This window comes from Notechis scutatus, chromosome 2 (genome assembly GCF_049901735.1).
Source record: "Notechis scutatus isolate UNSWTSFEM ecotype Mainland chromosome 2, rNotScu1.2, whole genome shotgun sequence".
Classification (NCBI taxonomy): Eukaryota; Metazoa; Chordata; class Lepidosauria; order Squamata; family Elapidae; genus Notechis; species Notechis scutatus.
In genome coordinates, this window is record NC_142010.1 from 142,948,057 (window position 1) to 142,973,529 (window position 25,473).

Genomic DNA, 25,473 nt, shown 5'->3' on the forward strand with positions numbered 1-25,473 from the left:
TCTCTTTCCTCTATTTCCCACCCACCTTTGCTAAATGGATTGCTTTTTAGCACCTGGGCAATTTGTCACTCATTTGGACCTAGTCCATTAAGGGCAAATATCATAAGAGCACTCAGAGAGAGATAGCTGTGTTTTAATACCAAAGTAATGGAAGTGAGGATTTCCAAATGCTCTCACAATCCACAGCTTAACTCGGAAACAAATTTGGTTGAGAGAAAACTCTGAAGAAAAAAAATTGTGGGGAAGTAAACTGTAAAGAAAGGAAGGTTTGGCTCCTTCAATCAATATGAAACTCTCGTTTCAAATTTTTTTAAAAAAAAAAAGGAAAAAAAATGAAATCACCCTTGGACTTACCACTTGATCACACCTATTTTATCCTCAAGAGCCAAAGGATTGAGGTGGCAAATTCTGGACTTTACAGCTTCAGATTTTAAATTTTGGTGGTGGCATGTATATATTTATCGCTCAGTAAAAGAAGAAAAAAAAAATCTCCTTTGCATGAAGTAAACTAGCACATTGAAAAGACAGGCTCAGCAGAGGTACCTATGATATGTTTGCTACTCGGTGCAGGGACAGGCCATTTTTGTTTGTTTCTCTTTTCCCAAAAGCAAATCATTCAGCATGACGGCCCACTTAACACAACTATTTTGAGTGAGTTCTAAATTCCATCATCTTTCTTGCTTCACCCTCATGCCTCACGTCTTTGTTCTCCAGTTCCTCAAAACGATCAATTACACACAAAATGTCAATTTCAGCCCCAAAGCTCAAGCTTTGTACTCTGGATTAAGAACATGTGATATAGTTGGCTCTGACGGATGACGGAGCTCCCTCCACAAGAGCGGAGTTCGGGAATAACACGAAGCCATTCCTGGGCACGTGGCACCAGAGATCAGTCATTGGTGATACCCTTGGCCCGTAGTTCCTCTTGCACCCGAGCAAGATATGTAGGATCTGGATAGCCAAACCTGGGGGAAATGAAGACAAAGGTTTATGAACTTACCGTCCTTGACCTAAACTCTGGCAGTTTTAAGTTACCCAAAAGTGGTTTAACTTGGGATTCTCTGAAAGCTTTGGGAAAAATTCAGTGGACAACTTCCTTTTATTAAAATACTTAACTAGCCTCTGCTGACTCCTGTTCCCTCAAATGTGTGAAGGTTTCTGGCTCTGCTCTAGGCTGTGACCCCACTGACCTAAGAGGCACAAAAGAGACCAGTGTGAAGCAAGTGCACATCCCAGAGCAATTTTCCTTGAAATGATGATTTCTGTGTATGCTGGCTATTTCCTCTTCTATGATAGGAGATGTTATCCTATTGCAGGTAAGGCTGTCCTAGAACATTTTCTAGATTAGTTTTTCTCCACCTTTGCAACACTGAGATGTGTGGATTTCCAATTCCTAGAATTCTTAACAATAGCTATGCTCTGGATCCTGCTGGATATATAGGTTTCTTGCCAAATAAATTGATGTGGAAAATTATTCCCCAACAGAAAGATATCCACAGTCAGATACTTCTGCAGGTTGATCGAGAAAAGGTTTAGTTGGTGCATCAATCATGTAGCCGGTCTAAGCAAACCAAAAAACCCAGGCTCAGTTCATAATGCAACGTTGGCTAATCAAAACTTTCTTTGGCACCGGGCACCCAATATATATTGAAAAGGATCCAATGCAAAATAAAACGATAAAAAACAATAGAATAATGTAACAATGCCGGGTTAGAACAGGTTCCCATTTCCTTTCAATCACTAAGGTCAGTTCATAGTTTCTCTTAGCCTAATCTATCTCAAAGGCTGCGGCGAAGATAAATACATAGGCAAAAAATCTATATGCCACAGTGATCAACTTGAAGTGCGAATGAAGGTACATAAATATGTACGTCAAGTTAAAAAAAAAATCCTGACTGTAGCATTTCAAGAAGACATGACATTGGAGCTGTATATCTGAAAAGCTCCTGGTGAGGATAAAATAACGTATTATTTGGAGACCCAGCATAAATGTCTATTCTATGAAGTTCTTGGTGATATCCAATGATACAACTAAGCTGTTTTCAATTTGTAACCTACTGAGATCAAATAGCATTCTTGCTCTTTATTGACTATGGACTTTGTAACCTGGTACCTTTTAATGCCATTGTTTGGGTTCTCACAGGACCTTACTGAGCTCCAAGTGGCCTTTACTATTAACCCCTCCCTTTGGCAACCCCTTGTTCCAAACCCTCCCCCTTTATTTTAATTCCCTCCACTTCACAGCCACAGGCATCCAGGGGTGGGCTGCTGAAGGTTTGGACGGGTTTGCCCAAACCCCTTGTTCCGATTCTGCACGGTTTGGAGAACTGGCAAGTTGGATCACTGGATGGCCCTGCCCCTGCCTGTTTTTTGGGCCATTTTTAGCAGTTTTTGGGGCGAAAATCAGCCTGAAAATTGGCCTGAAAACAGCCTGAAAAAAATGGCCTGTTTTTCGGGCTGTTTTCAGGCCGTTTTTGGCTGGAAAAACAGCCTGAAAAACTGCCTGAAATGGCCAAAAAACAGGATGGGGCAGGGCCAGCCAGTGATAGGATTAACCCCAACTGGCTGAATCCTACCTGTTCCTTTGAGGCGAGTGGCTGGGAGGCGGGGCTGGGTGTGATGAGTGACATCACCTACCTAATCACATGACCAACTGGCCACGCCTACCCAGACAACCGGTTGTTAAAAAAATTGCAGCCCACCACTGCAGGCATCCCAGTGTTTCTCAACCTTTGCAACACTGAGGTTTCAATTCCTAGATTTCTTAACAGCAGCCAGTTGGCAAGCGCTTACAGCTGGGGTCCCCCAGTGCAGTTGGTTTTGTGATGGATGTCATTCCAGGTGATGACGTTGGCTCGCCCTGTGGTCATGGAGGTCCCAATAGTGAAGGTGAGCCGTTGATCAAAGGCCTTGCGGAAGAGCGCCAGAACTTTGTTGCCTTCGGGGCAGTCAGGTAAGTAAGCCACACGGGTGGTGCCTGGGTAGCGGACACCAGGATTGGGATGTTCCACCTGCAAGAGAAGGATGAATTCTGAGGAAAAAACTTAACTACAAACAAGAGATGGAGAAGCTGACCTATAGGTTGGGAAGTCAAGACATGGTGCAGGTGAAATCTCCTAGACTAACTCTGAGTCAGCCTGCAACAACTTATTATTTGTACCTGGCTGACTATAGTTCTTGTTCATATTGCCATTTTCCCCATACTACTGTCTTCAAAATATACTGGACCACAACTCCAATTGTACTCCCAAAGTCAGTGTGGACATCTAATTGAAAAAGGTTGAACTCTTGAGTCTACAAATAGGGGAGTAGCAGGAACAGAAACACAAGCTGTTATTCACTTTAATAGCTTTGGTTAAGAGAGTGAAATATGGGGTGGTCTTGCCTCTTTTTAGAAAAAAAAATGGAATCCAATACAATTATGTATAATTGACAAAAGTAGCTAATATTTTAATGAATATACATATTTTTTTTCAACAGATCAGTCCTACTTAACTTGGCATTGCAGAAATTTTGAGCTACACATCCTAATGTCCCCAAATACTTGATAAAGAGGATATGTGGTTTAGCAAATGCAAAGATTGGATAAGACTGCTAAACTATCAAACTAACTCTTTTGTTTCTGGTCATATATAGAACAACTCTTCTGATCTTAATCTGAAAGAAATGTTAATATGGATCTTCCATTCTAATAACAATGGTGGATTTATATGCTATGCTAAAAGCCATGGATAGATTGCACATTTGTGGGATCTGTAGCTTTCACTCAATTTGAAAGGTCCACCAGCCAGAATCTAGTGAAGAAGAAAAAAGAGAGTTGGGGAACTTGTTCTGAGAACCAGTCCTTCTTCATCTGTGATCCTAGCCCTTACTCATTTCAATCTTGTAATTTAGCTCGCAGGAGAAAGAATCAAACCAAGTTTTAATGTTGCTTTTCTTAACCAATTGGCAATCCAAAATCTTCCCTATTTAGATCAAAATTTTCCCAGATATTTTACTATGGAGCAGGGGTCTTCAACCTTGGCAACTTTAAGACTTCTGGACTTCAACTCACAGAATTCCTCAGCAGCTTTTCTGGTTGAAGAATTCTGGGAGTTGAAGTTCACAAGTCTTAAAGTTGCCAAGGTTGAAGACCCCTGCTATAGATGATAATTCTTCCACGGCTGCAGCTATAACACTGTACAATATTTAAGCTGTTCAAAGATGAGTGGTTGGGAATGGCCACTGAACATCTTATTTTCGGATGTGACTATATCAACTATCTTTTCCCTTTCTATTCCCTGAGAAAATGGCCATGCAGCACTCCTTGGCTTGCCTGCTCATTTTCCCTTCCCCTTTGCATTCTATGCTCTTATCAAACTGAAAAATATACAGCTTCACCAATCTACAAAAGGCAAACAATTAAAATACCAATGAGGCCATAGGAACAGGGCTTCTCTGAAATTTCCCCCCAGGATATTTCCATTCTGCTGTTCTCTCTCAAAAGGTATCATCCTGATAGATCATCTCCTTTGGTCTGCCTTCTGGTCACTTTGTCAAAAGAATGGGAAAATACACTGATTCAAGAACAATAGGTCTAAACACCCTGGGTAATCTTCTAATAATAACTTGAATTCAAAGTTGAATTCATCTTGAATTCAAAGAATATCAAAGAAGATTTAGAATTTTTTTCATAGTAAGAAGGAACATCTCGGTGACCTTGGCCAACCTGAAAAATAGCAATTTGGGTATTGGCGACTGGTAGGGCTACTGTCTAGATTGGGAAGTTGAAAAACATCCAGGAGATGGCAAGCTATGTCTGTCCTGCTATCAAGAAAGTAGGGGCATGACCAACTAGTATTCAAAAACTGGGTCTCGCTTGTGAGGCACTTGTCATTTTCTCTCTGGCCGTTTTCCTTCTGGTTTCCTTATGTCACTGAACCTAATTCCAGAATGTACATGTGACCTGCACTTACCTACCAAGAGCAAGAAAAATAAAGGACTTATTCTGAGTAATTTACCCAATCAGCTCAGCAAGAAAAAAAAAAGTTCAGTGAATGAATTATGCCCTGGGTTATCATTTTCATAGTTTCATCTAAGGCAATAACTAAATTTGGTCATGTCTCACCTAATGCCCCTGCGTATTCTTGAATATTACTTTTTTGTGGAGCATATATCCTAAATATAGACACTACCCTTTTAAAACTAAAATATTGACGCTATAAAGATGTCCTTATCCTCCAGCAGAATCCCATGACGTTTGACAGCAAGAATATTATGGAGGTATTTCTTCTGCAGGTGAATCGTTTGAATCTAGGCCATTCGCACAACTTTTTTAAACTCTAGAGAAGAAAGTGCAGATTTCAGGGATCCTTGCAACTGGTTTTGCAGGCTCAAGTAGCTTCAGGCTTGAATTGCACTACCTAACAAATCCTTCTGCAGTTTCAGGAATTTTGAAAAACAGTTGGCAATATGGAATGTAGGCCACTGAGCATCTTTAGTTCCTGGCACATTTATTTCTTACCTGGATGTCACACCTTTTCTTCCCAGAGCTGAAGGTGGCAATCCTGCTGTGCTTTTCCCCTTCTCCCACCCGGCCATTTTGTTCTCGCAACTCCCAGCTTTGTGAAGAGGATATGACTGTCCCAGAATCACCTAGGGAGTGCTCAGTCTGAGTTTTTTCAGTCCTAATCTGACACAGACATCACTATGCCCCGCCAGTTTTCATAAAAAGCTTTCACACATCTTTTTTTTATTTGCACATAGGAGAGTTTCCCCCACCTGCCAACCATAAATTTCCGGCCTCTGGTTTTCAATTTGTCTCCTTTTACTTACAGAAGACTCTAAAAAGCATCAGGCAAACATCACAAAATGGCACCTTTTATTTCCTGATAAGTAACTGCTTTCTCCATTTACTGGTCTGCTGATCCTGCTCTCCTTCAATAAGAGCAAACCAATTCACAAATAAGGAAATATTTCTCCCCATAACATAATGCTTCCTTCGCCCTCAGATATGCACCGTTTTTCTGGAGAGGTCCAAAAAGTCAGCAAAACCAGAATTAAAGAATTCTACCTTTTTAAAAATTAAGGTTGTATCAACTAAACATCAGTGTTAATAATTGTCATCTGTTTGGTTAACCTAACGTATGGCATGTTAAATTTTGCCATTTTTAAAGGAACCAGATTGTGCATATGACACAGACCAGGAAGCTATGACATTAGACTAGCCAGTTTAGTCCAACGGTTAAGGCACTAGGCCAGAGGTCTCCAACCTTGGCAACTTTAAGACTTGTGGACTTCAACTCCCAGAATTCTCCAGCCAGCTATGCTGGCTGGAGAATTCTGGGAATTGAAGTCCACAAGTCTTAAAGTTGCCAAGGTTGGAGACCTCTGCACTAGGCTACAAACTGGGAGATGATGAGTTCTAGTCTCATTTTAGCTATGAAAGCCAGTTGGGTGACCTTGGGCCAGTCATTCTCTCTCTCAGCCCAACCACCTCACAGGGTTTTATTGCAGGAAAAATAGGAGGAAGATGTGTTGGCTATGTTCTCTGCCTTATTTGTAAAATAATGAAGGCAGGGTATAAATACATGATTAAAAATAAAACTAAGGTTTTTCTGCCAATTATTACAAACCTTCATGGATTCTTTTAAGTGACTTCACTGAGGTCTGACAGCAACCTTCCTTGGCTAGTCTTAAAAAAAACAAAACCTAAACAAGCTCGGGTCTGATGAATTCTGAGATAGAAATCCCACCTCTGTAGGCTAAACTAGGAAATTTGGGGGGGGTGTGTGTGTGCAGAAAAAAGCACTTCCATATACTGTATATTGTTGAAAAAAAAAAAACACCAGTCATGAATCCCCTCTATTTTATTTGAATCTGTCACATCACTTTCTACAATTAATACCTACAGATTTAGTCTTCGGGAAGACATGAAAGGATGGCTTAAAGACCTACTCTTGAATCCTATCAAGTTTTAATATGATCTTATCCAACCTGCTGCCTCTCAGGGTCTTGAGATTACAATACAATTCTTACAATTCCTCAGCCAGCATGGCCAATTGGCCACCTCTCTTTACATGTCTACTCAGAACAAAATGCCATTCCATTTAATCTGCTTCCTCTCAATAGGATGCCAAAAAGGTAGTGCAATCATCACTGAAGCCTTTGGTTGAAAGGAACCTTGAAGGCTTCTTGTCCTATTCTACCCGAGGCAAATATCCACAGATCAAGCCAGTTAAATGGGTTTTCCAACCTTTGTTTGAAAATCTCCAAAGATGCTCCATGACACTGGGAGCTAGGCTGTCCAACTGTTTAACATTTGATAATAGTAATTTGATAATAATAGTTGGAGTCAGGAAATTCCAACTTATTTCAAGTGTAGATGTCTCACTATAAAACTTCCACCCACTGGTTTCTTACCCTCAGATGCTCTGGAAAATAAATCCATATCCTCTGGTCTGTGACATCATTCATGTATTGCAAGGGTCTTCAAACTTGGCAAGTTTAAGACTTGTGAACTTCAGCTCCCAGAATTCCTGAGCTATCTTGACTAGAGGAGGAATTCTGGGAGTTGAAATGCACAAGTCTTAAAGCTGTCAAGATTGAAGACATCTGATGTATTGAAAATATTGTTATCAAGTCTCCCTTTATCTTTCTCTTCTTACCAAGTTTCTTTAACCATTCTTTAGCCTTCAAACCACTCACCACCTGTGCTATTCTTTCTGTGCACTTCACATATTAGGATGACCAAAACTGGACACCGAATTTCAGATATGGTCTGTTCAGTGCAAGACAGAGCACAACTATCACTCCCTGTTATCACAATATTTTATTCCTTTTGTTGTGACCCAAGATTGCACTGACCCTTTTGGTAGCTACAACACATTGGTGGGTCATGCTTGATTTGTGATGCAGCAAGATTCCCAGAACCTTCTCACAAGCACCACTCCCAAGTCAAGAACTGTCTATCTTCTATCTGGGCATCTTTTCCTACCTCATGGCAGAGCCTTGCATTTGTCAACAATAAATACCATTTTGTTGGATAAGGTCCAATTTTGAAGTCATGAAGATTTGTTCACTAAAGAAGGTGGCAATGTTAATTTACGTGCCTAACAAAATATCCTACTCTTAAGATTCAATCCAATCCCATTCCTGAATTCATTATTTTTTTTAAAAAAAAAAACCTAAGTAGACATTCACCATTTACTATTTTTGGTGTAGAAATAGAATCACTGTACTTGAGGACACCACAGTGATGGAAACTTGTCCTGACACCGTTTGTTCTCTCCTGCAGCCCATAAGTCATAATAAATTTCTATGTAGAGCAGGAATTTAAATAAACAGACTTGATACTACAGATGGCCTGCCAGCTTTCTTTTGGGGTCCCAAGAATTAGGCCAGAGAAGATGAGATAGTTCAACCTTTTTTGTTTACATGAAATGGAATTGAGTGGTTAAAATGGATGCCCCTATGCCTCGGAGAGATTTAATGCTCTCTTAAAAACAAACATTTCTGTGTTCCCAAATGCATTATGGCCATGCCCACTGCTGGCACACAACCCATGCGTTGCCATACAAAACCTGGTGTCATTCTGGTATAGGGGATGCTGTTATGTTCAACTCCATTTTTGACAGAATTTTCCAGCCATTTGTGACCAGGGCCATCTTGCTCTTTTCTCAATTCTCTCCCTATCTTTTGCTTTCTCCAGTTTGGTGCCAACCCATTCAGTCCAATGCCTGGAGAATATGCAGCCTTTGACCTCATCTGAAAACTCTTCGGGGGGGGGGGGATAACAGCCTCAAGTTAGAGGTCCAGCCTGATGTTTAGAAGGAAGAGAAGAGGGTGTCATAGAGAAAAAGAGGACAAGTCCTAACTGTTTTTTTGCTGTAGTCTCAACTATTGCTCACTTTAGTTCCAACGTGTCCTCAAACAAATTCCCTAAGAGGGAACACAGTCCTTAAGAGTGAGAAAGGATTCCTGCTTCTGACTTTGGCCTAGCTAGTCCTGCATGGAAGCTGAGGGTTCTGGGAGATGTAGTCTTAGCACAGCTGGAAGTTTCCAGAACAGGGAAAATGACCCTGTGAAGACCATTTCCAAACAACAGAAAGAAGAAAAGAGAAACCCAACTTACTCCTTGTATGCCAGGGGGGAAGACATACTGGATTATGATGGTGCCATATTTCTCGTAACCAGGAAGCAGAAGACTTGAGTCCTTGGAGACCAGCATGCGTCCATTCTCTGGCTGGTTCCCTACCAGCTGCCCATAGAAACGGCCACACATTGGGCAGGCTTTCTTGACCTGTAAGGCCCGGGTGATGCAGTCCTCACAGAAGGAGTGCTTGCATTTCTCCAAAGTCTTAATGTTCTGGATCTCCCCCAAACAAATGGGGCACTGGCTGTCCTGTTCCTCCTCCCCTCCCCTAGAGCAGCTGGCCATCCCTCCACTGCCACTTACTACTCTTGGGCCGGAGGTCTGCTGTCCTCGGGATATCAAGGCAGCTCCTCGACGGTGGAGCTCTACAGCTCCGTGTTCCCGGCTCTTCTCCATCAAGGCCATACAGCCCATCAGCTCACTCTGACGCTGAGCCTTCTTCAATTCCTTCTCCGTTTCCTTGAGCAGTGCTTTCAGAGCCTTACGAGCCAGGTAAAGGCCATTGCTTGGTCCATGGGCAGGCATGGTAATCTGTAGCACATAGATCTCGGACGTCTCACCATCAATCAAGACACTGACTTTATTATCCTCTTTCAACTTGACCAGTTTGGCAGGACTTTCCTTGGTCAGGAAGTCCCAGACGTGCTTATTTACCGTGAGCCTATTTTTAGTGGTGCCTCCACAAGCGGCCATCCTGGATAAAACAAATGATACTGAAAAGACAGAGAGAGAGAGAGGGAGAGAGAGAGGGAGAGAGAAAGAGAGAAAAATAATCACAGTTACAGAAGTGGTTCCAGGCAAACGTACAAATGGATACATCCAGACAGAATCCCTTGTTGGGTTACTTTATCTCTATTGGCTAGAAGAGTCAAGAAATTGGATGGTTTCATTGTTTTGGGGGGAAAATATTTTTGCTTTTGTTGAGCATCGCAACTCCCATTATCAAATCCTGAAGCATTTTGAATTCAGACTGTTTAGATTCAGTATATCCACCCTACATAATCAAGTGTTCATATATGCCCTCTGTCAAACTCCTAAAACACGTGAAGAAACCACAAATCTAAGAGAGCAAAGAGAGGAAAAATGGCTCTGACCAACCAGGAAAGTATTGATCCCCAAACTATACATTCTGGATTAAGTTGGTCTAGGTCTTTCATTTTCCCCCTCCTGGTTAAAATGGTGGAGCTCTAATCCTACCCATTTGAAGATCCTAATTTGGCCAAGACTGATTGTGATTACATTTTATTATTAATGTGGGTGAAATAGAACCAAAAAGAATAATCCATTTGTTTCAGCTCTCTCTGAATTTCTAAGCAGACTAACAAATAGCCCATTATCAACTGCAAGAATGGCTTTTTAAAAATAAACCAGCGGATTGGGTATATGTGAGCAGAATCAGAATTACCATACCTGCTTCTCACATTGGAGGGAGGGAGAAAAACTGTATTAACACAATTGCTAATTATGTGAATGTCACCTTATCTTCTTTGGCCCAAGCATTAAAATTCCTGAGCGCAGACTTATACTGCATGGCTGGTAAACCTGTGGGAGTCTGGATATTGCTAAACTATCATTCCTAGTGTCCCTTGTTATTGGCTCTGTAGAACCAGTTTGTTAAAATCTGCAGTTCAGCAACATCCAGAGGGCAAGTTTCCTACAAGACTGAGACACTAGTTGTGAACATCTGAATGGGCTTAGCTGACAGACCAATCTGTTCTTGCATAATATGGATTCTTTCCTTCTTTCATCACCTTACACACTCCTTTGTATATGAAGACAGAGGATAATTAACAATTAACCAGAAATCTAATTTATACCTGGTGAATCCTAGTTTAGCTAGTTCAGTGGTCAATAACAAATTGCTTTCCAATATCTTGGACAAAAATCTCTCTATCTCTATATATTTAGTCGGATTTCCAAAATCCAAACCCGGAATTTTATTTTATTTTTGAATGCAAAGCATAGGTGCTACTGAGCTACCTTCTCTTACAAGATGGTGGGTTAACATAAAGCTCTTGCGTTTTGCCTCGACTGCCATAAATTCCTGCACTGGTAAGCAATCAGTAGGAAATCTATGAATGTTTTCAGTTTAAATCTCAGCTTACAAGTCAGAAAATCAGTCCATCTCTCAGTTCAGCTATCTTTCAAGACAAAAAAAAATATATTTTTTCAAATGATGATTGAAGTGTAAACATTGCTGTACCAAAAAAAGTCTGAAATAAGGAACATCTCTGAGGATCACCTAAGACCAAAAGAAATTTACAGCCAGACTTTATTACAAAATTCTACCCCTAAGCCAGTATTTTGCAAGAGACTTTGTGACATCTTAGTAGAACATTGCAAGTAATCAGAGCCCACTAGCAGCCCATGATGAGTAAAAGGAAAGGAAAAAAAGAATTAAAAGCCTCTGGGGAGGTATAGTCTAAGAGTGGAGCTTGGGGAGATTAATAGATGAAAGCCTAATTGGGCTGAGTAAAAGAGATACAGTAGATGCAACATAATCAGTGGGCTTAGTAAAATCCCAAATGTTAGCTTTTTGGAGACAAGTTCCAAAGAGTTCAGTGAGCTTTATACAATAGCTACTAAGCTTCTGTTAAGGGAGCCTTTTTTTAAAAGCTGATCCTTTAGACTAAGCATTTACTTTTCAAGCATATGTATTGGTATTTATTTCTTTATTATTTATTAAATTTATATGCTTCCTGTCTCACTATCCAGGGATTCTTCTCTACAAATGACTTAAAACAGCTGAAGTAGCGAATAGCAAAACATGTCTTTTTATGGCACATAGGTAATGCTGGAATTCACCTCCACTATTCATAAACAGCATACAGCTTTGAGATTTCCAGTTGGTTCCCCATCCAAATGTTAAGTAACCCTAACCCTTGGAGGTTGCCAGCCCTTGCCTAAACAGACTCATGAAAATTCACCCTATTGATGGCACTGAGTTTTCATAGCTGGGCATTCGTTCTGCAAGTTTTTCCAAATAGCTATTGCTATGAAGTGCAGATTGGAAAGCATTCTGTCTTGCTCCTACATTTCCCCAGAGATATCTGGCTGGGAAAATAAAATACAGCACTAACCTGAGCAGATCACTTATCAGCTTCAACATGGCTTTTTTTTTTTTTTGCTCTCAACAAGACACCAAGCTATACCCTAGCAGCTATACATGTAAGGGTTTTATTACAACCTTAGAAAACTACCATAAAAACGATGGCATGGAGAATGTCAAAGGTTACCATTTGCAGCAGACATTTTTGCATGATGGCAGTAATTTGCCTGAAAGGGGAAATTACTCAAGGGGAGATTTTAAATTTGCATTAAAATACTACGTCAATTACTAGTTACACAGGCTCCTCCTCCCTTTCCTTGAATTTTCTGTACCTTGGGAATTTCCATTCCAACAGTGACTTAGAATAACTTTATGGTCACTTTAAACGTACACTAATCGACATACATTCAAATGAAATTTCATTGCCTACAGCTCTCAAACGGTCACCTCAAAAGCTCCTCCTAGAAATGGTTATTAAAAAGCAACCTTTTTAAAGACACAAACGGAAATTAATTTTGCTCCCAAAATACTCTGGTAGTTGCAAAATGTGGGAATTAAAACACCCCGCACATCATCCCAAGCCTTGTGCAACTGGGTAAGGAAAACAATCGCCTGGTCAGGGCCAGCTATGCGGGGAGGGGAGGGTTGTTTAGAGTCTGTGGAAACGCCAGCTGTCCCCTATAAAGGAGGGGAAAGACCTGATGCAACGCCACAAAAGCAGATGCACCAGGCCTCTGGAGGGGGAGCCGGTAATCTTGGTCGCTGTCGCCTTAAATTCCTACCTAGGATAAGCGGGACCTTCTAAAGACGAGCGACGGTACCCTGCAGTACAAGAAAGGAACCAGCTTCCTCCTCCAGTCTCGAGGCGTAAACGCTCCGGGGATATGTGGCAAGGAGGCCCGCTACTGTTGGAGCGCAAACCCTTCTCAAGGAGCAGCAGCAGCAGCGGGCGAAGCGCCCTCCGCTCAGGCGACAAAAGAGGCGCCCAACCCCGCCGCACGTCACTTTTCGAGAGGGCGCGACGCCACCGCAATACCGTACCTGGGGAGCCCATGAGAGAGGCTGGGATCGAAGACCGGCCGGATGTGGGAGTTCAGCTGAGCTGCGAATCAGAAACTGCAAAAGGGAGAAGAGAAGAGAGGAGGCGGGTTAAATCGAGGCTGTGCAGAGGAGGCGGAGAGGGAGGGAGGGAGAGGGCGTGCGCATATTTATAGTTGGCGCGGAGGAGCTCTGATGTGGGAACCTGGGTGCGATCCTTCGCCCAAAGATGCCTGTTTTCGGCTTTTTCCTCCCGCGTTGTGGGAGCCCTTGTTGGGTAAATGAAACGTCTGCAAGCGAACCACCACGCTCACAGAGCACCAAGGACCGACCCCACAGCTCAATCCTGAGTTGCAACTATTGCCTCCCGTTGGCACTTTTCCTGGGTGCGAGCGAAGAGACTAGTCATTGCCCTACGGGGGGAAAAAAACCCCCCTTTTCCTGTTTCCATGTTTCCACCCAGTATTTATTTCATTTGTCATTTGCGATTATAAGGTAACAGGTATAAGTAAACATAGTTATGAACAATACATGGATACATATAAGAAAAATAAAAGGAAACAATAGGACAGGGACGGTAGGCACGTTGGTGCGCTTATGCACCCTGGTAAAAACCTAGTATTGAATCGGGCATGCTATTGACCCCTTGGGCTGGCTGGATCTGTGGAGGAATATGGACTTAAATCCCAAGCACTTTTATTATATTTCTCTCCAAGATCCTCCAAGAAGCTATGGAGCTAATAACTAGCATTACAATGAGTACCTCAGAGTGGAGCCAAGTACTCTTGGCCATCTCTTCCACATCTGTTTCCATTCTGTGCAACCGAAGGCAAGGCTTTTCACGAAGCCAAGAGGTCATGGGTCACTGACTCTAAGTGAATGTGTTGGAGTTCATAATGGCCAATCACAGTATCAGACATAATTATGATTTCTTGAATAAGCCATAGTTAGGCTTACTCATTGCATTAAACCATAAACCATGATTTATAGATCACGGTTGAGTTCACACCACACCATGCTAAATTAAAACCAAGTGGGTGATCTAATAGCATATGTTAACTTTCATGTACCCATGACTCCTCTTTGCAATAAGTGGGCATTTTTATGAAGGAATTTACCACAGAAAATCTGTTGTTTTTTTAATTTGGGAATTAAGTAGAAGTTACCAAATGTGTTCATGATGCCAAATTATTTGGATATTGTATGATTGGTATATTGCAAAGAAACAACAAGGAGCTCCACACAATCTACTTAAATTGGAGAGTGGCACGTAGGATTCAGTGTAGGAAATTTACAGTGCAAAGGTAAAGCAATGCTTCCTGGGACAATAAACTTTCTAATTATACATAGCTGGATGCTGCTGGGGTAAAAGCTAGTCCTGACTGGCCCAAAAAATCTTAAGCGTTAAGGTAGACAAATGGAACAAAAGTTTAAATGAGTGTGCTCACTATGAACAGGGTAAATTCCTTGTTTTCATTAGGAAAGCAACTGAAAATAAAATGGTGAAAACAATACCATACTGTATACAGTTTTCGTTGCCAGATTTCTAAATTGAGACTGTGAATTTGGGGGGGAAAGCAGCCAGTTCTTTTATGAGAAAGGATTGTAAATTCTTTTTTAAGGCCTGGAAAAAAAATGGGAAGGCATATTGCTAAAATTTGTCAAACATACAATTGTGCAAACTGTGTGATGGAAATCACTTTGCTCTCCTAATCTCACATGAAATTAAAAGCCAGGCAGCTAATGATTCAGAAGGGGCAAAATTGGGGAGAGTTAAAGCGAAGTCCTTCAGAGGAAACAGAGGTTTCCAATCCAAATCCTGAATGTTAAAGAGCATCTTGTGGCCACTCACATAGCATCATATTCTCATCAAGGGTTGAGTTGTTCCAGAAATAGTTACTATAGTGGGTGCAACCAGTCACAAGACACCTATTTTTTTAGGCTGCAAACTTGACAGTTGGCTCCTTGCTACCCCCGCAGCCTTCAGGGATGTTCCCTAGTGATCCTGATGCAGTGTACTTCTCTCCCTCTCTCCTTTTTCTTCCTTAGCATGTGGGCACCCTTCCAAGAAAACACTGGACAGCAGATTTCCATCATTTTAACTTTTAAAATGCATATAGGTCCCAGAGTATTCTTATAAATAAAGAATACTGATGCTTTGATTTCCAGAATGAACTTCCTGTCCAATGGAAATAATCCATTAAAGGCTAAAGCAGGGAGGCTAGTGGGATTCGAGAGTAGTCTTGGGCGTCACACCAGGATCTCAAATTCCAGCCTTTTGGAAATTTTAGTCGTCCACTTGGTTTTTTGGGTAAATTCATGAAGAATTAATTTAATCAGTGGTTACCAATCATGACTGTAAATGTACTTTATATGTAGCATCAGAGGCAATGTTGTCTCAATATGCCAGCTGTAATTCGCCATTATGAGAAGAAACTGCCAAACTGATCACTGCTCTTATGATTTTAATTTGCAAATTGAAACCTATAATGCAAACAGAATGTCTCTGTACAAATCCTTTTTCTGCTCTGATGAGGAGCAGAGCAGTATGGAAAGAAAAACACAACACAAAAAGGCCCTGCATAGATGTGACTTCTACGGATGCTATAGAACAGTGATCCCCAACCTTTTTGACGCCGCGGCCCGGTACCGGCATCAGCTGGGCGCCACGGCCCGGCATCGGCATCAACTGGCGCCGCCATCTTTTTGACGAAAAGTGCTTCCGGTGACCTCACGGAAGCACTTTTTCGTCAAAAAGATGGCGGCGCAGCGCGCCCGGTGAGCTTTTGGCAGAAATGGCTTTCTACCCAGAAAAGCTCATCGAAAGCGATGCCGCCATCTTTTTGATGAAAAAGTGCTTCCGTGAGCTTTCTACCCGAAAAGCTCACCGGAAGCACTTTTTACCAAAAAAGATGGCGGCGCCAGCAACCAGCGGCCCGGTAAGACTTGTTCCATGGACGGTCCCGGTCCGCGGACCGCGGTTGGGGACCCCTGCTATAGAAGCCTCCACAAGTGTCATGCCCTTGTTGGAATCTGATTCTGAGGGGGAGGTTGAGCAGCTGACAGGGAGTGTGGCTCCATTGGCTGTGGAAGAAACTGGGAAAGGGCACAGTCTGGCTGGGCAGAGCAGGGGAGAGGTAGAGCAAGGCAGAGGGAATTCAGAGGAAGATCTAGGCCCACCCCCATCCTAGGGCACACAGGGAGGAATGGAGAAGGGAGCAACATGAGTTGCATGGCTTACAGGGGAGGAAAGGGCCCTAATTCCCTTCATTAGCTGCAGCTGGGAACAGTGTTTAAAAAGGGAGTTTGCGCTCAGCAAGTTGTTGGAAGCAAATTGTGAGTTATCTTTTATTGTCAAGGCTTATCTGGGTTCCTGGCATCACCCAACTGTGTGTGTTTTGTTGGCCTTTGAAGTCTGCAATTCCTTATCCTGCCCTGTCCAGTTAATTGCTGCAGTGTGGTTTGTGTGGATTTTTATTTACAGTTTATATGTACTTTATTTTCAGATTGAATTTCTTCCACTTAAAGACTGTTCTTGGGAGAGTTTTTTTCTCCAGCCGAAAGTAACTGGACATTGGGGGCAAAATTGGAGGTATTATAGGGACTTTTCTTACTTATGTGACTGTGTTGCCCTTGTGCCACGCCTCGGGTCATCACAACAAGTTGCTTGCATGTGTTAATGCAAACCCATCTCCTTCATTAGGTACGCTGATAGTGGGAAGCAGTCAGGGAAAACAGCCATGTTACTATATAGCAGGGCTGTCAAACTCCTGGTCTGTGGGCCGGATGCATCATGTGCTGGCCATGCCCATGCCCAGTTTAGCAAAGGGAAAGAAAGTCCCGATACGTAACATGACGCCGCCATGGCATGAGTTTGATACCCCTGCTATATAGTCTCAGAAAAACAATTCATCTCATGGCATCCTTCCTAGGATTTCTCTTCATTCCTTCAGTGGGTATTCTAAAAGACCACACCATGTTATGATGACCCTACAGGGAATTTGCTGTTGGCCCTAATAGTCTCAAAGCCCTCCTGCGGCTGCCTTATCAATATCACTATCTAGGAAAGTCAACTTCTCAGAATTTATTTTAGAAACTGGATTAGGGCATCTCCAAGTCGAATGAAGTTTGGATTGCAGGAGGCAAGATGGAACAAGAGTGATCGCTCCACAACAAAGCCACCTATGTGGTGAAATTGCATCCCTCTGCAATAAAGGCCCTCTGCATTCCTTTGGTCCTTTTATGTTAATGTGAAACACTGTACTCAGTATAAGTTTAGGAGTGTCTTGACTGTTGTCAAAACCCATGTGATACTAAACCCTGACAAATAGGCCCTTAGCTTACTGATTTCTATAGTGATTAAGCCCAGCTTCTCTAATTTGGCACACTTCTGATGTGTATTATTATAAAGGCCTGTCAGCTCCCCATCAGCATGCCAAGGTGGCCGGGAGGGGGAGAAGTTGGAAAGCCAATATATAGTTGGAAAGCACCCGATTTGGGAAAAGCTGGTCATAAATAATTAAAAGACTCTAATTACTAGACAAGAATTTAGGCCAAAAGGTAATGGGGGGAGAAGAGAGACCATAAAAAGTAACTGTTCCCTGTTTACCTTATACCATAAACATAATGAAGAATAAAGACCTTGTGAAATATTTTTGGTGGCGTATTATCTATGAGTGAAATTATCTTAAATGGTACTGCTTATATTGCCTTCACCTGAAGTAAAGTGTTAGGTGTTATTTAAGTGCTGAGAATAACTGTTTTATCGCCCAGAGATAGTTGTGTTTCAAAGATGGTATTCAGCAGTCCAGCCCAATCCAGGATGAGGGAAATTAATTTCAGTGCAGAGGGTGGAAGGCTCTCTTTCTAAGATCACCTTTCCACCATTCCAAAGCACCTCCAGCATTACCTTCACTTTGTATGCCTCAGGACATTATACTGTGACAGATGGATTTCACATGGATGTTTGACCAGCAGATGGCCTTAGTGCATAAGAGCAGCAGGAAGGTGCTGAAGGGTTCTACGAACAGAAACTGGGCATTAATAGCCCAGTTGGTTGCTGGTTTGGACTAAGAAAAACGTATTTGTCACAGAACTATCATGGGGCTGATCTTGAAAGTTATAGAGTACCATGAGTGTGTAGCTATATTCCTTGACCTGGAACTTGCCTCCAGAAGTTGTGGATGCTCCAACACTGGAAGTTTTTAAGTAGAGATTGGACAGCCATTTGTTCAAAATGGTATAGGGTTTCTGCCTGAACAGAGGGTTGGACAAGAAGACCTCCAAGGTCCCTTCCAAATCTGTTATTCTGTTAACCCTCCAGGTGTGTTGGCATTCAGAAACTCCAGAAATTCTGAAGGGCATCAGATATATTGGTATATGAAATACAGTCTACTATATAGAGCTGCTGCCAGCTAAATGGAACGGCAGCCTAAGGTAAATAAGAGCCCGAGTCTTTGATTGGCTATGCACATTTCACTAAATGAAAACCAAATATAATTTAGCGTAATGCGCACAGCCATTCAAAGACTCAGTCTTGACTGTTGGGTATGCATAATATATGTAATCAAGTCAATTAAAAACTTAGAACTGTTTTTGTACAACATATTAAACTGGCTAATGTTTACTTTGGTAAGTTTTTGTGGGTCAGCTTACAGTTAGTCCTCAACTTACAAGTTTCATTAGTGACTGTTCAAAGTTACAATGGCATTGAAAAATGCAACATGACCATTTTTCAGTTACAACCTTTGTAGCATCCCCATGGTCATGTGATCAAAATCCAAGTGCTTGGCAGCTGGTTCATATTTATGACTGTTGCTGTGTCCCAAAGTCATGTGGTTACCTTTTGCGACCGTCCGACAAGCAAAGTCAATGGGGAAGCCAGATTCACTTAACAACTAGGTTACTAATTTATCAATTGCAGTGATTCACTTAACAACTGACAAGAAAGGTCGTAAAATGGGGCAAAACTCACTTAACAAGTAGCTCATCTAACAACAGAAATGTTGGGCTTAATTATGGTCATAATTCGAGGACTACCTGTGTTATGTAAATCCAGAAAATAGTTAATTCAATAACGCAGGTAAACAATGAGAAAACCCAGTCACTGTGTTGCTTAAACATAGCCGGCATACTTTATAAACTATGATTTATAATTTAGCAAATTAAGCAACTAGTATTTATTCAGTAGACTATAATTCAGCAAACCATAGCTTAAGATGACATATCAATCTAGTCTCTCACTAGAGTTCATCCTAAAATGAATCTCAATATGGCTGAAGCAAAGTCTGGAAAATACTTTGGTGGCAGAGGCACCTTCTCAATATATGCAGATATGGACAATTGTGGGGGCAGAAAACAATGTCATTGGGTAAATGCCAGAACTTACATATAACGGGACATAAGTGTGTAACTGAGGCACTTACATGGTGATGTTAGTATTCCTGGCTTATCATTTTGGCATAGTTATGCTTTATTCCAATTGCTACTAAAGTTTGGCATTTCCCAAATATTCTCCTTGGGGTAGAATATACTCTCACCTTAGTTTGTTTGTGACAGCAGATCACTTCTTACATTGTTATAAATGCTGCAAAAACATTCCTAGTAATGGCAACTGTATGATTCATTATTTGAACACTGATAAGCAAATGCTGTACTATATATGTGGTCATCAACATGGGGATTGATTGCAAAATGTTTTAATATCTTTAAAAGCTAGTAGTAAAAATATTATATTCTACATTCAGAGCAGGCATGTGTCAAAAAGTCAAGATGGTGATTGTGACAGCATAATCAAGCCCCAATCCCTTTTTACAGTCTTGTGTATTACATTTATCAAGCAAGTTGAGGGTACAACTGGAACCATGGTTGCTTTATTGACTATTTTGACTTTGCACTGTGAATGTCCTTATCCATAATCTGAGCCTAGCTTCACAAATTGCAGCAAAGAGAAACATACCAATTAATCATCTATCAGTTCAGCTATTAGTCTTGACTCCTCCATCCATTTCAAACAGGTGAATCATCTTTTATACTTTTGAAAGATGGCATGTATTTATTTATCCATACAGTATATCCTGACAAATCAGTTTTAAGAATAGTTGCAAAGGAGCTACACAGATCAAATGAGTAGGGAAATAAAAGACCAAAAGAAATGTACAGCCATAATACTGCTGGGTATAGTTGCCCCCCACAACAGGAGTTTCACGCTTCAAAATTCATTCACACACACACACACACACACAAAATTCAGGAGGATTTCTAAGAACTTGCCTTGGAATGTAAGACACTCAGCGGAATCCAAAATGTAGTTCCAGTACTTCTCAATCAGCATATTTGTACATATCTCTGACTGCACCAAATTAATGTACTTAAAAATCAGCCTTATCTATCTAATGATTAGCCCAACAGGGTAAGGAATAGAATCCAATGTTTATATAAGTGACATTTAAATAATTCTAGAGGCTGCTGGGTTCCTTAATGAAATCTGAAGTGGGAAAATTTTATCTGAATGGTAGGTGTTGATTGTTCCCGTCCTGCCATTGCAGTATGCAGCCACAGGAAAATATTAAATGCTTTTCAGCTCTTATGCAGTGGTAATGAAGTTCCTCAAACCTGGCCTGAATGGGGCATCAAAATGTATGCAAATGAAATATGCTTTAGGCAGTTTTGGAGATATCAGCATATGTAGCTCTTTGCATGGCACAGAAGTTGATGCTAAAATGGCAGAATAGCTAAAAATAAGATAAACAAAACAAAGCCAGCCACAAGCCAATAGTTTTAAAAAAAGGTTTGGTTGGTTCCAAATAACACTTTTTATAAGATATATATAGAGGATTTGGTCATACTTGCTCCAAATCAAGTCTGCTTTCAGTTCGATTTACCTCCTCTTAAAAATATACAAAATTTTAAACACATTACAACTGCAAATAAATTATCTGGCCCACAAACATGTTAACAGGCTGCCTGTCCATACACTGTACATATCCTGCATGTCAGTCTATAAAATATATTTCTTCCAGTTTAGCAAAAGCTTTCTTGATGGAAAACCATTTCATTTGCCGCAAGAGAATGGGCACTTCCAGAGTTAGTTCTGTGCAAACAACTTTGTATGTAGAAAAAGACATAACTTAATCTATGTTACGAATTGTTCAAGAAATGCAAACATTTATATAGCAGATCTTTGACTCAAAAGAAGCTGGATTGTCTGCCATTTTGGAGCTAGACAAGGTCCCGATTCTCCTAGACAGAATCCCTCACCTTGTCATGTACTGAGAGGACAGCCACTGCATTGTTTTCTTGTCCTGGAAAATCCTTTCCCTTGTTGTTGCTACTGGATAGCGGGTACGGGGGCAGGCAACAGAGTGGGTGACAAAACATGGTTTGCCAGCTGAGTTCTCTCTATACAGAGCTTTCACTAGAGATCAAACTATTCTTCCTAAATGCTGTAGATTCAGGTGCCCTATACTACAAATCCTCTCCTCTCCGGTGACTGGGTCTGTGGTATTTGCAGTCAAACATTTGAAGGGTATAAAGTTGCTTATCCCTGGAACAATGCATTGTCCACTTGTGGAACTAACCCAGACAAATAAAAACACAGCCGTCAGTTATTTGGATGGGAGTGATCCTTTAAAAATAAAGCAGCCTACACAGTCACCTGCATTTTGGCAACGAATCCAGTGTAACAACCCTCCTTCTAAAGCCCTCCACCTTCCCAGTTCAACTCCACCCCAAGAGAATTTGACAGCGACCAAACATATAGCTTCTGCTCAGTTACAAAAGACATGCATCTCTACACACAAATGCAACCTTAACTCCAGCCGCAAACCTAATTCCTGTCTACACTATTTCCTCAAATCATCAAAATGGAAGGAGGGGAGGGTGAGGTGCTAACTCCAGAATTCAGTACCCTTTGTGAACACATTATGGGCAGCCTTTCAGAAATGCTTTAACAAACACGGCCCAGTCAGTGAGAAAGTCCTCAGCTTGAGAATGCAATCTGTTTTGTCAAGGAAGAAAAGGAAAATTCAGCAATGCATCTCTTTGCTTACCCTGGCTAGAGCTGCCTTCTACTCTTATAATCATTAAGCTCTGCTCGCTATTGGACCCTAACAAAAAACAACAACCAATGTGACCTTGGGCAACACCAGGTCTTTACATTTCAAGGAATCTCACCTTTATAATAATAATAAAAAATCTCTTTCAGATCTCATCCCTGGAAGAGAGGAGGAAGGCAAGTTTTTTACATGGCATGATACTTGTGTGTGGTCGGAATTAATGGAATAGTTGTAGGGAGGTAGAAAAAACACTTGAGAAGTGGGCTATTTGCAACTAGGGTGGGTGTTAATTCTTTTTTTTTAATCTCTCCTACCCCCCCCTTCAATTTGAGGAGAAAAGCTGCCAGTTACAATAGAGGAGAATATGAATGTGTGTGTGTGTGTGTTTGTGTTTGTGTGTATGTGTATGTATGTATGTATGTATGTATGTATGTATGTCAAGGTTGAACATTGGTGGTCTCAGAGATTGGCTGTGCTTTTACAAGCATTTCAGCAACTTTTAAACTGAATTCAATGCCTAAAAAGATTACATGGTATAGCAATGAAACACCTACAAAATGAAAATCAAGCTCAGAGACCATCAACAACCAACAAAACTGCCAGATTTTTACAGAGCTATTCAATAGCAGCAATGAAAGATTAGGCCCAATAGCCTTGGAGTCACAAGGAGAGATGTGGAACAAAGAGAGAAGGAGGGGGCTTGGGAGGAGAAACAATGGTTTGAGGAAAAAGGGCTCTCTGGGGGGGAAAAAGGCTGTCAAATTCTTTGCCATCCTCCTGATCCCAGTCACATCTACATTTTCCTCCTCTCCCACATATCTCAGAGGTACCCGCCAAAATCCCAACCCCCATTTTCTAGGATTTCTCCACCACCTTCAAGAGCCTCATATGAAGCACAGCAGTAGAGGGGTGAACATCTTCTTCCATCCTTTAATCCAAGGAGAGAAAAGGTGGGCACGTAAGTTCTTGCTTGCTTGACCAATAATGTTGCAAAAATAATCCCTCTGCCACCCTGAGAGAGGGGGGGGGGGGAACCTTTGCTCACCTGCCAGCTCGCCTGCATGGTTTTAGGAGGCTTGATAGGTAGATCCATAGACAACTCTGTGGGTAAATCATTACCTAAAATACCCGTGTGTGAATGTGTATGGTGTTTGTACACGCATTTCCCCTAAAAGTCCTCCCCCACTAAAACAAGCTATCATGCCCCCCACCATTAACACATAAACCATCTTTTAGGCAACACCCCTGCTGCAAAGCCAGCTGACAACACACAAAGAAGAGACTGACTGCTGCAGCTGCTTGTGGCGGTTGCCTGAATATGCAGATGGCCTCTGATCAATGCGCCACATTAAGATGATGATGATGATGATGATGATGACCCTTTAAAAACAAAAACAAAAAACCCAAAATGAAAAGGAGAGCCACCCGGCCAACCGAGCCTGAAGGCGCCCTGGAGCAAAGCCCACCAACCCTCTTTTGCTCGCGCTCCATTTCCTCCCCCCACCCCTCATGCTCCCAGACTTTTTTTTTTTTTTTGTAAAGACACCCCCTATTTTGCAATCGGCGCTCCCCAGCTCGGCACCCACCATAGCGGAACATCCAAGGGTGGCAGGAACGGTCCGTCCATCGAAGCTGCAGCTGCTGCGTGCGAAGACGGCGTTGGGGGAGGGGTGGAAGACGGGACGGGGGTAGGCGAGTGAGGCAACGAAGGCGCCGAGGCTTCAGAAAGCGGGGCTGACGAGGCGACCTATGGCGCGTCCGGGAACGCGTGCCTGTGCCGCCGCTCTGCTCAAGGTCTCCCTCCCCGCCAAGCAGCGGCTACGACAGCAGCAGCCATCGCCGGGCGCGTCACGTGGCGCCGCTTGTTGCTGGCATGACGGCCATAGCCATAGCAACCGCGCGCCGGGATGGCGGAGGAGCGAGCGAGCGAGCGAGCGAGCGCGCGGTACTGTAGGCGAGGAGCGAGGAGCGGCGGCTTCGGCTTTCTCTTGGCGCAAAGACGAGGCAGCGGCCGCCACGACCGCGTCGCTCGCGGTTCCCTCCCTCCCTCGCTGGCTGCGTTCTTGCTTTGGTTGCCATTTGAGAGGCTGGCGGGATAGAATCCAAATTGGGTCTAGGGACTTCTCGGCTAGAGCGGCGGCTATGCCGGAGGTAGCCCCCTTCCCGTTCAGGTTCTCCTCCTCCCCCGCTTGCCTGAAAGCAAATGAAGTGGGGTGGCTTGGCAGGTCAAGTGCAATGAAGTGGCGTTTGGTTGGGTTTTCAGGTTTTACAGCTAAACAACGCAGGCCTCCTTTAGAGACCCAGGCTGGCCGGGGGTAGGTGGGTGGGTGGGGCGCGCGGAGGGGGGGGGGCAATCAGAAATCGGTCGCATTATAGTCCACGTACTTTGTGGTCGGAGCCTTAAGAACAACCAGTCTTCACATACATCAATTAGATCCATAAACCCCCTTTCCCCCACAAACGGGATGACCTTGGTGACTGAAATAATTAAGTTCCAAATAATTAAGCAGGAAGCGGAGAGGTGGTGGGCAGGCAATAGAACAAGGGTCTCCAATTTGCCAATGCTCATTTATATTGTTAACTGCAAGAATCCTTCTCTAATAAAAGATGTAAATTTACACATGCAGGATTGAGGTCACTATTCGCCACCCCCCTCCAGTTGGTAGACTTTACACAACAAAAATCTTACAAGATTGAAGTTGACTCCTGCTTCCATAATGGATTATCAGTTTATTATTTCCCTAGTGAAGATGTGAGAAAGGCATGGACCATAACAGCTTATTCAGGGCTGGGTACCAACTCCTAGGCTGGAGCAAGATTCAAATAGTTGATGGGGAGGGGAATTATGCTCCATCTTAATTATCACACCATTTCTTATGCTTACAATAACCAAAAACAAGGGCTATAATTGTATTCCAAGGAATTTAGGCATGGCTACCTCCACACAAATTCAGGTTCTAAGTTCATAAAGCTCCATGGAAGAGCGATTTGCAAAGATCCCAGGAAAATAAATACTCATTATGAAAATAAGCATCTTGTTGATAACCTGCTTGATATAACAGTTAACAAAAAGAATGTCTGCTTTGTTGATGTTGCTAATGGTGATAGGATTGAGGGAAAATGGTTGGAAAGAAATTAAAATATTGGGACTTGCAGATTGAAGTTAGATCAAATATCTGTGGGGGAAAATCCATTTT

General features: G+C 42.2%; 1 protein-coding gene across 2 annotated transcripts; it reads right to left on the reverse strand.

The window, feature by feature from the left end:
* Window positions 1-316: 316 nt before the first annotated feature.
* On the reverse strand, window positions 317-24,192 carry DTX3 (deltex E3 ubiquitin ligase 3). Of its 2 annotated transcripts, XM_026673926.2 has the most exons (5): window positions 23,863-24,192; window positions 13,224-13,298; window positions 9,113-9,846; window positions 2,794-3,011; window positions 317-965 (listed from the first exon to the last, which is right to left on the reverse strand). In XM_026673926.2, exons 2-5 carry the CDS (start codon window positions 13,234-13,236, stop codon window positions 890-892), a joined length of 1,041 nt encoding a protein of 346 aa, XP_026529711.1. In that variant the 5' UTR covers window positions 13,237-13,298; window positions 23,863-24,192; the 3' UTR covers window positions 317-889. The 2 variants fall into 2 exon arrangements, with proteins under 2 accessions (XP_026529711.1, XP_026529712.1); XM_026673927.2 differs by lacking the exons at window positions 13,224-13,298; window positions 23,863-24,192 and adding an exon at window positions 12,965-13,195.
* Between the last annotated feature and the right edge of the window lie 1,281 nt (window positions 24,193-25,473).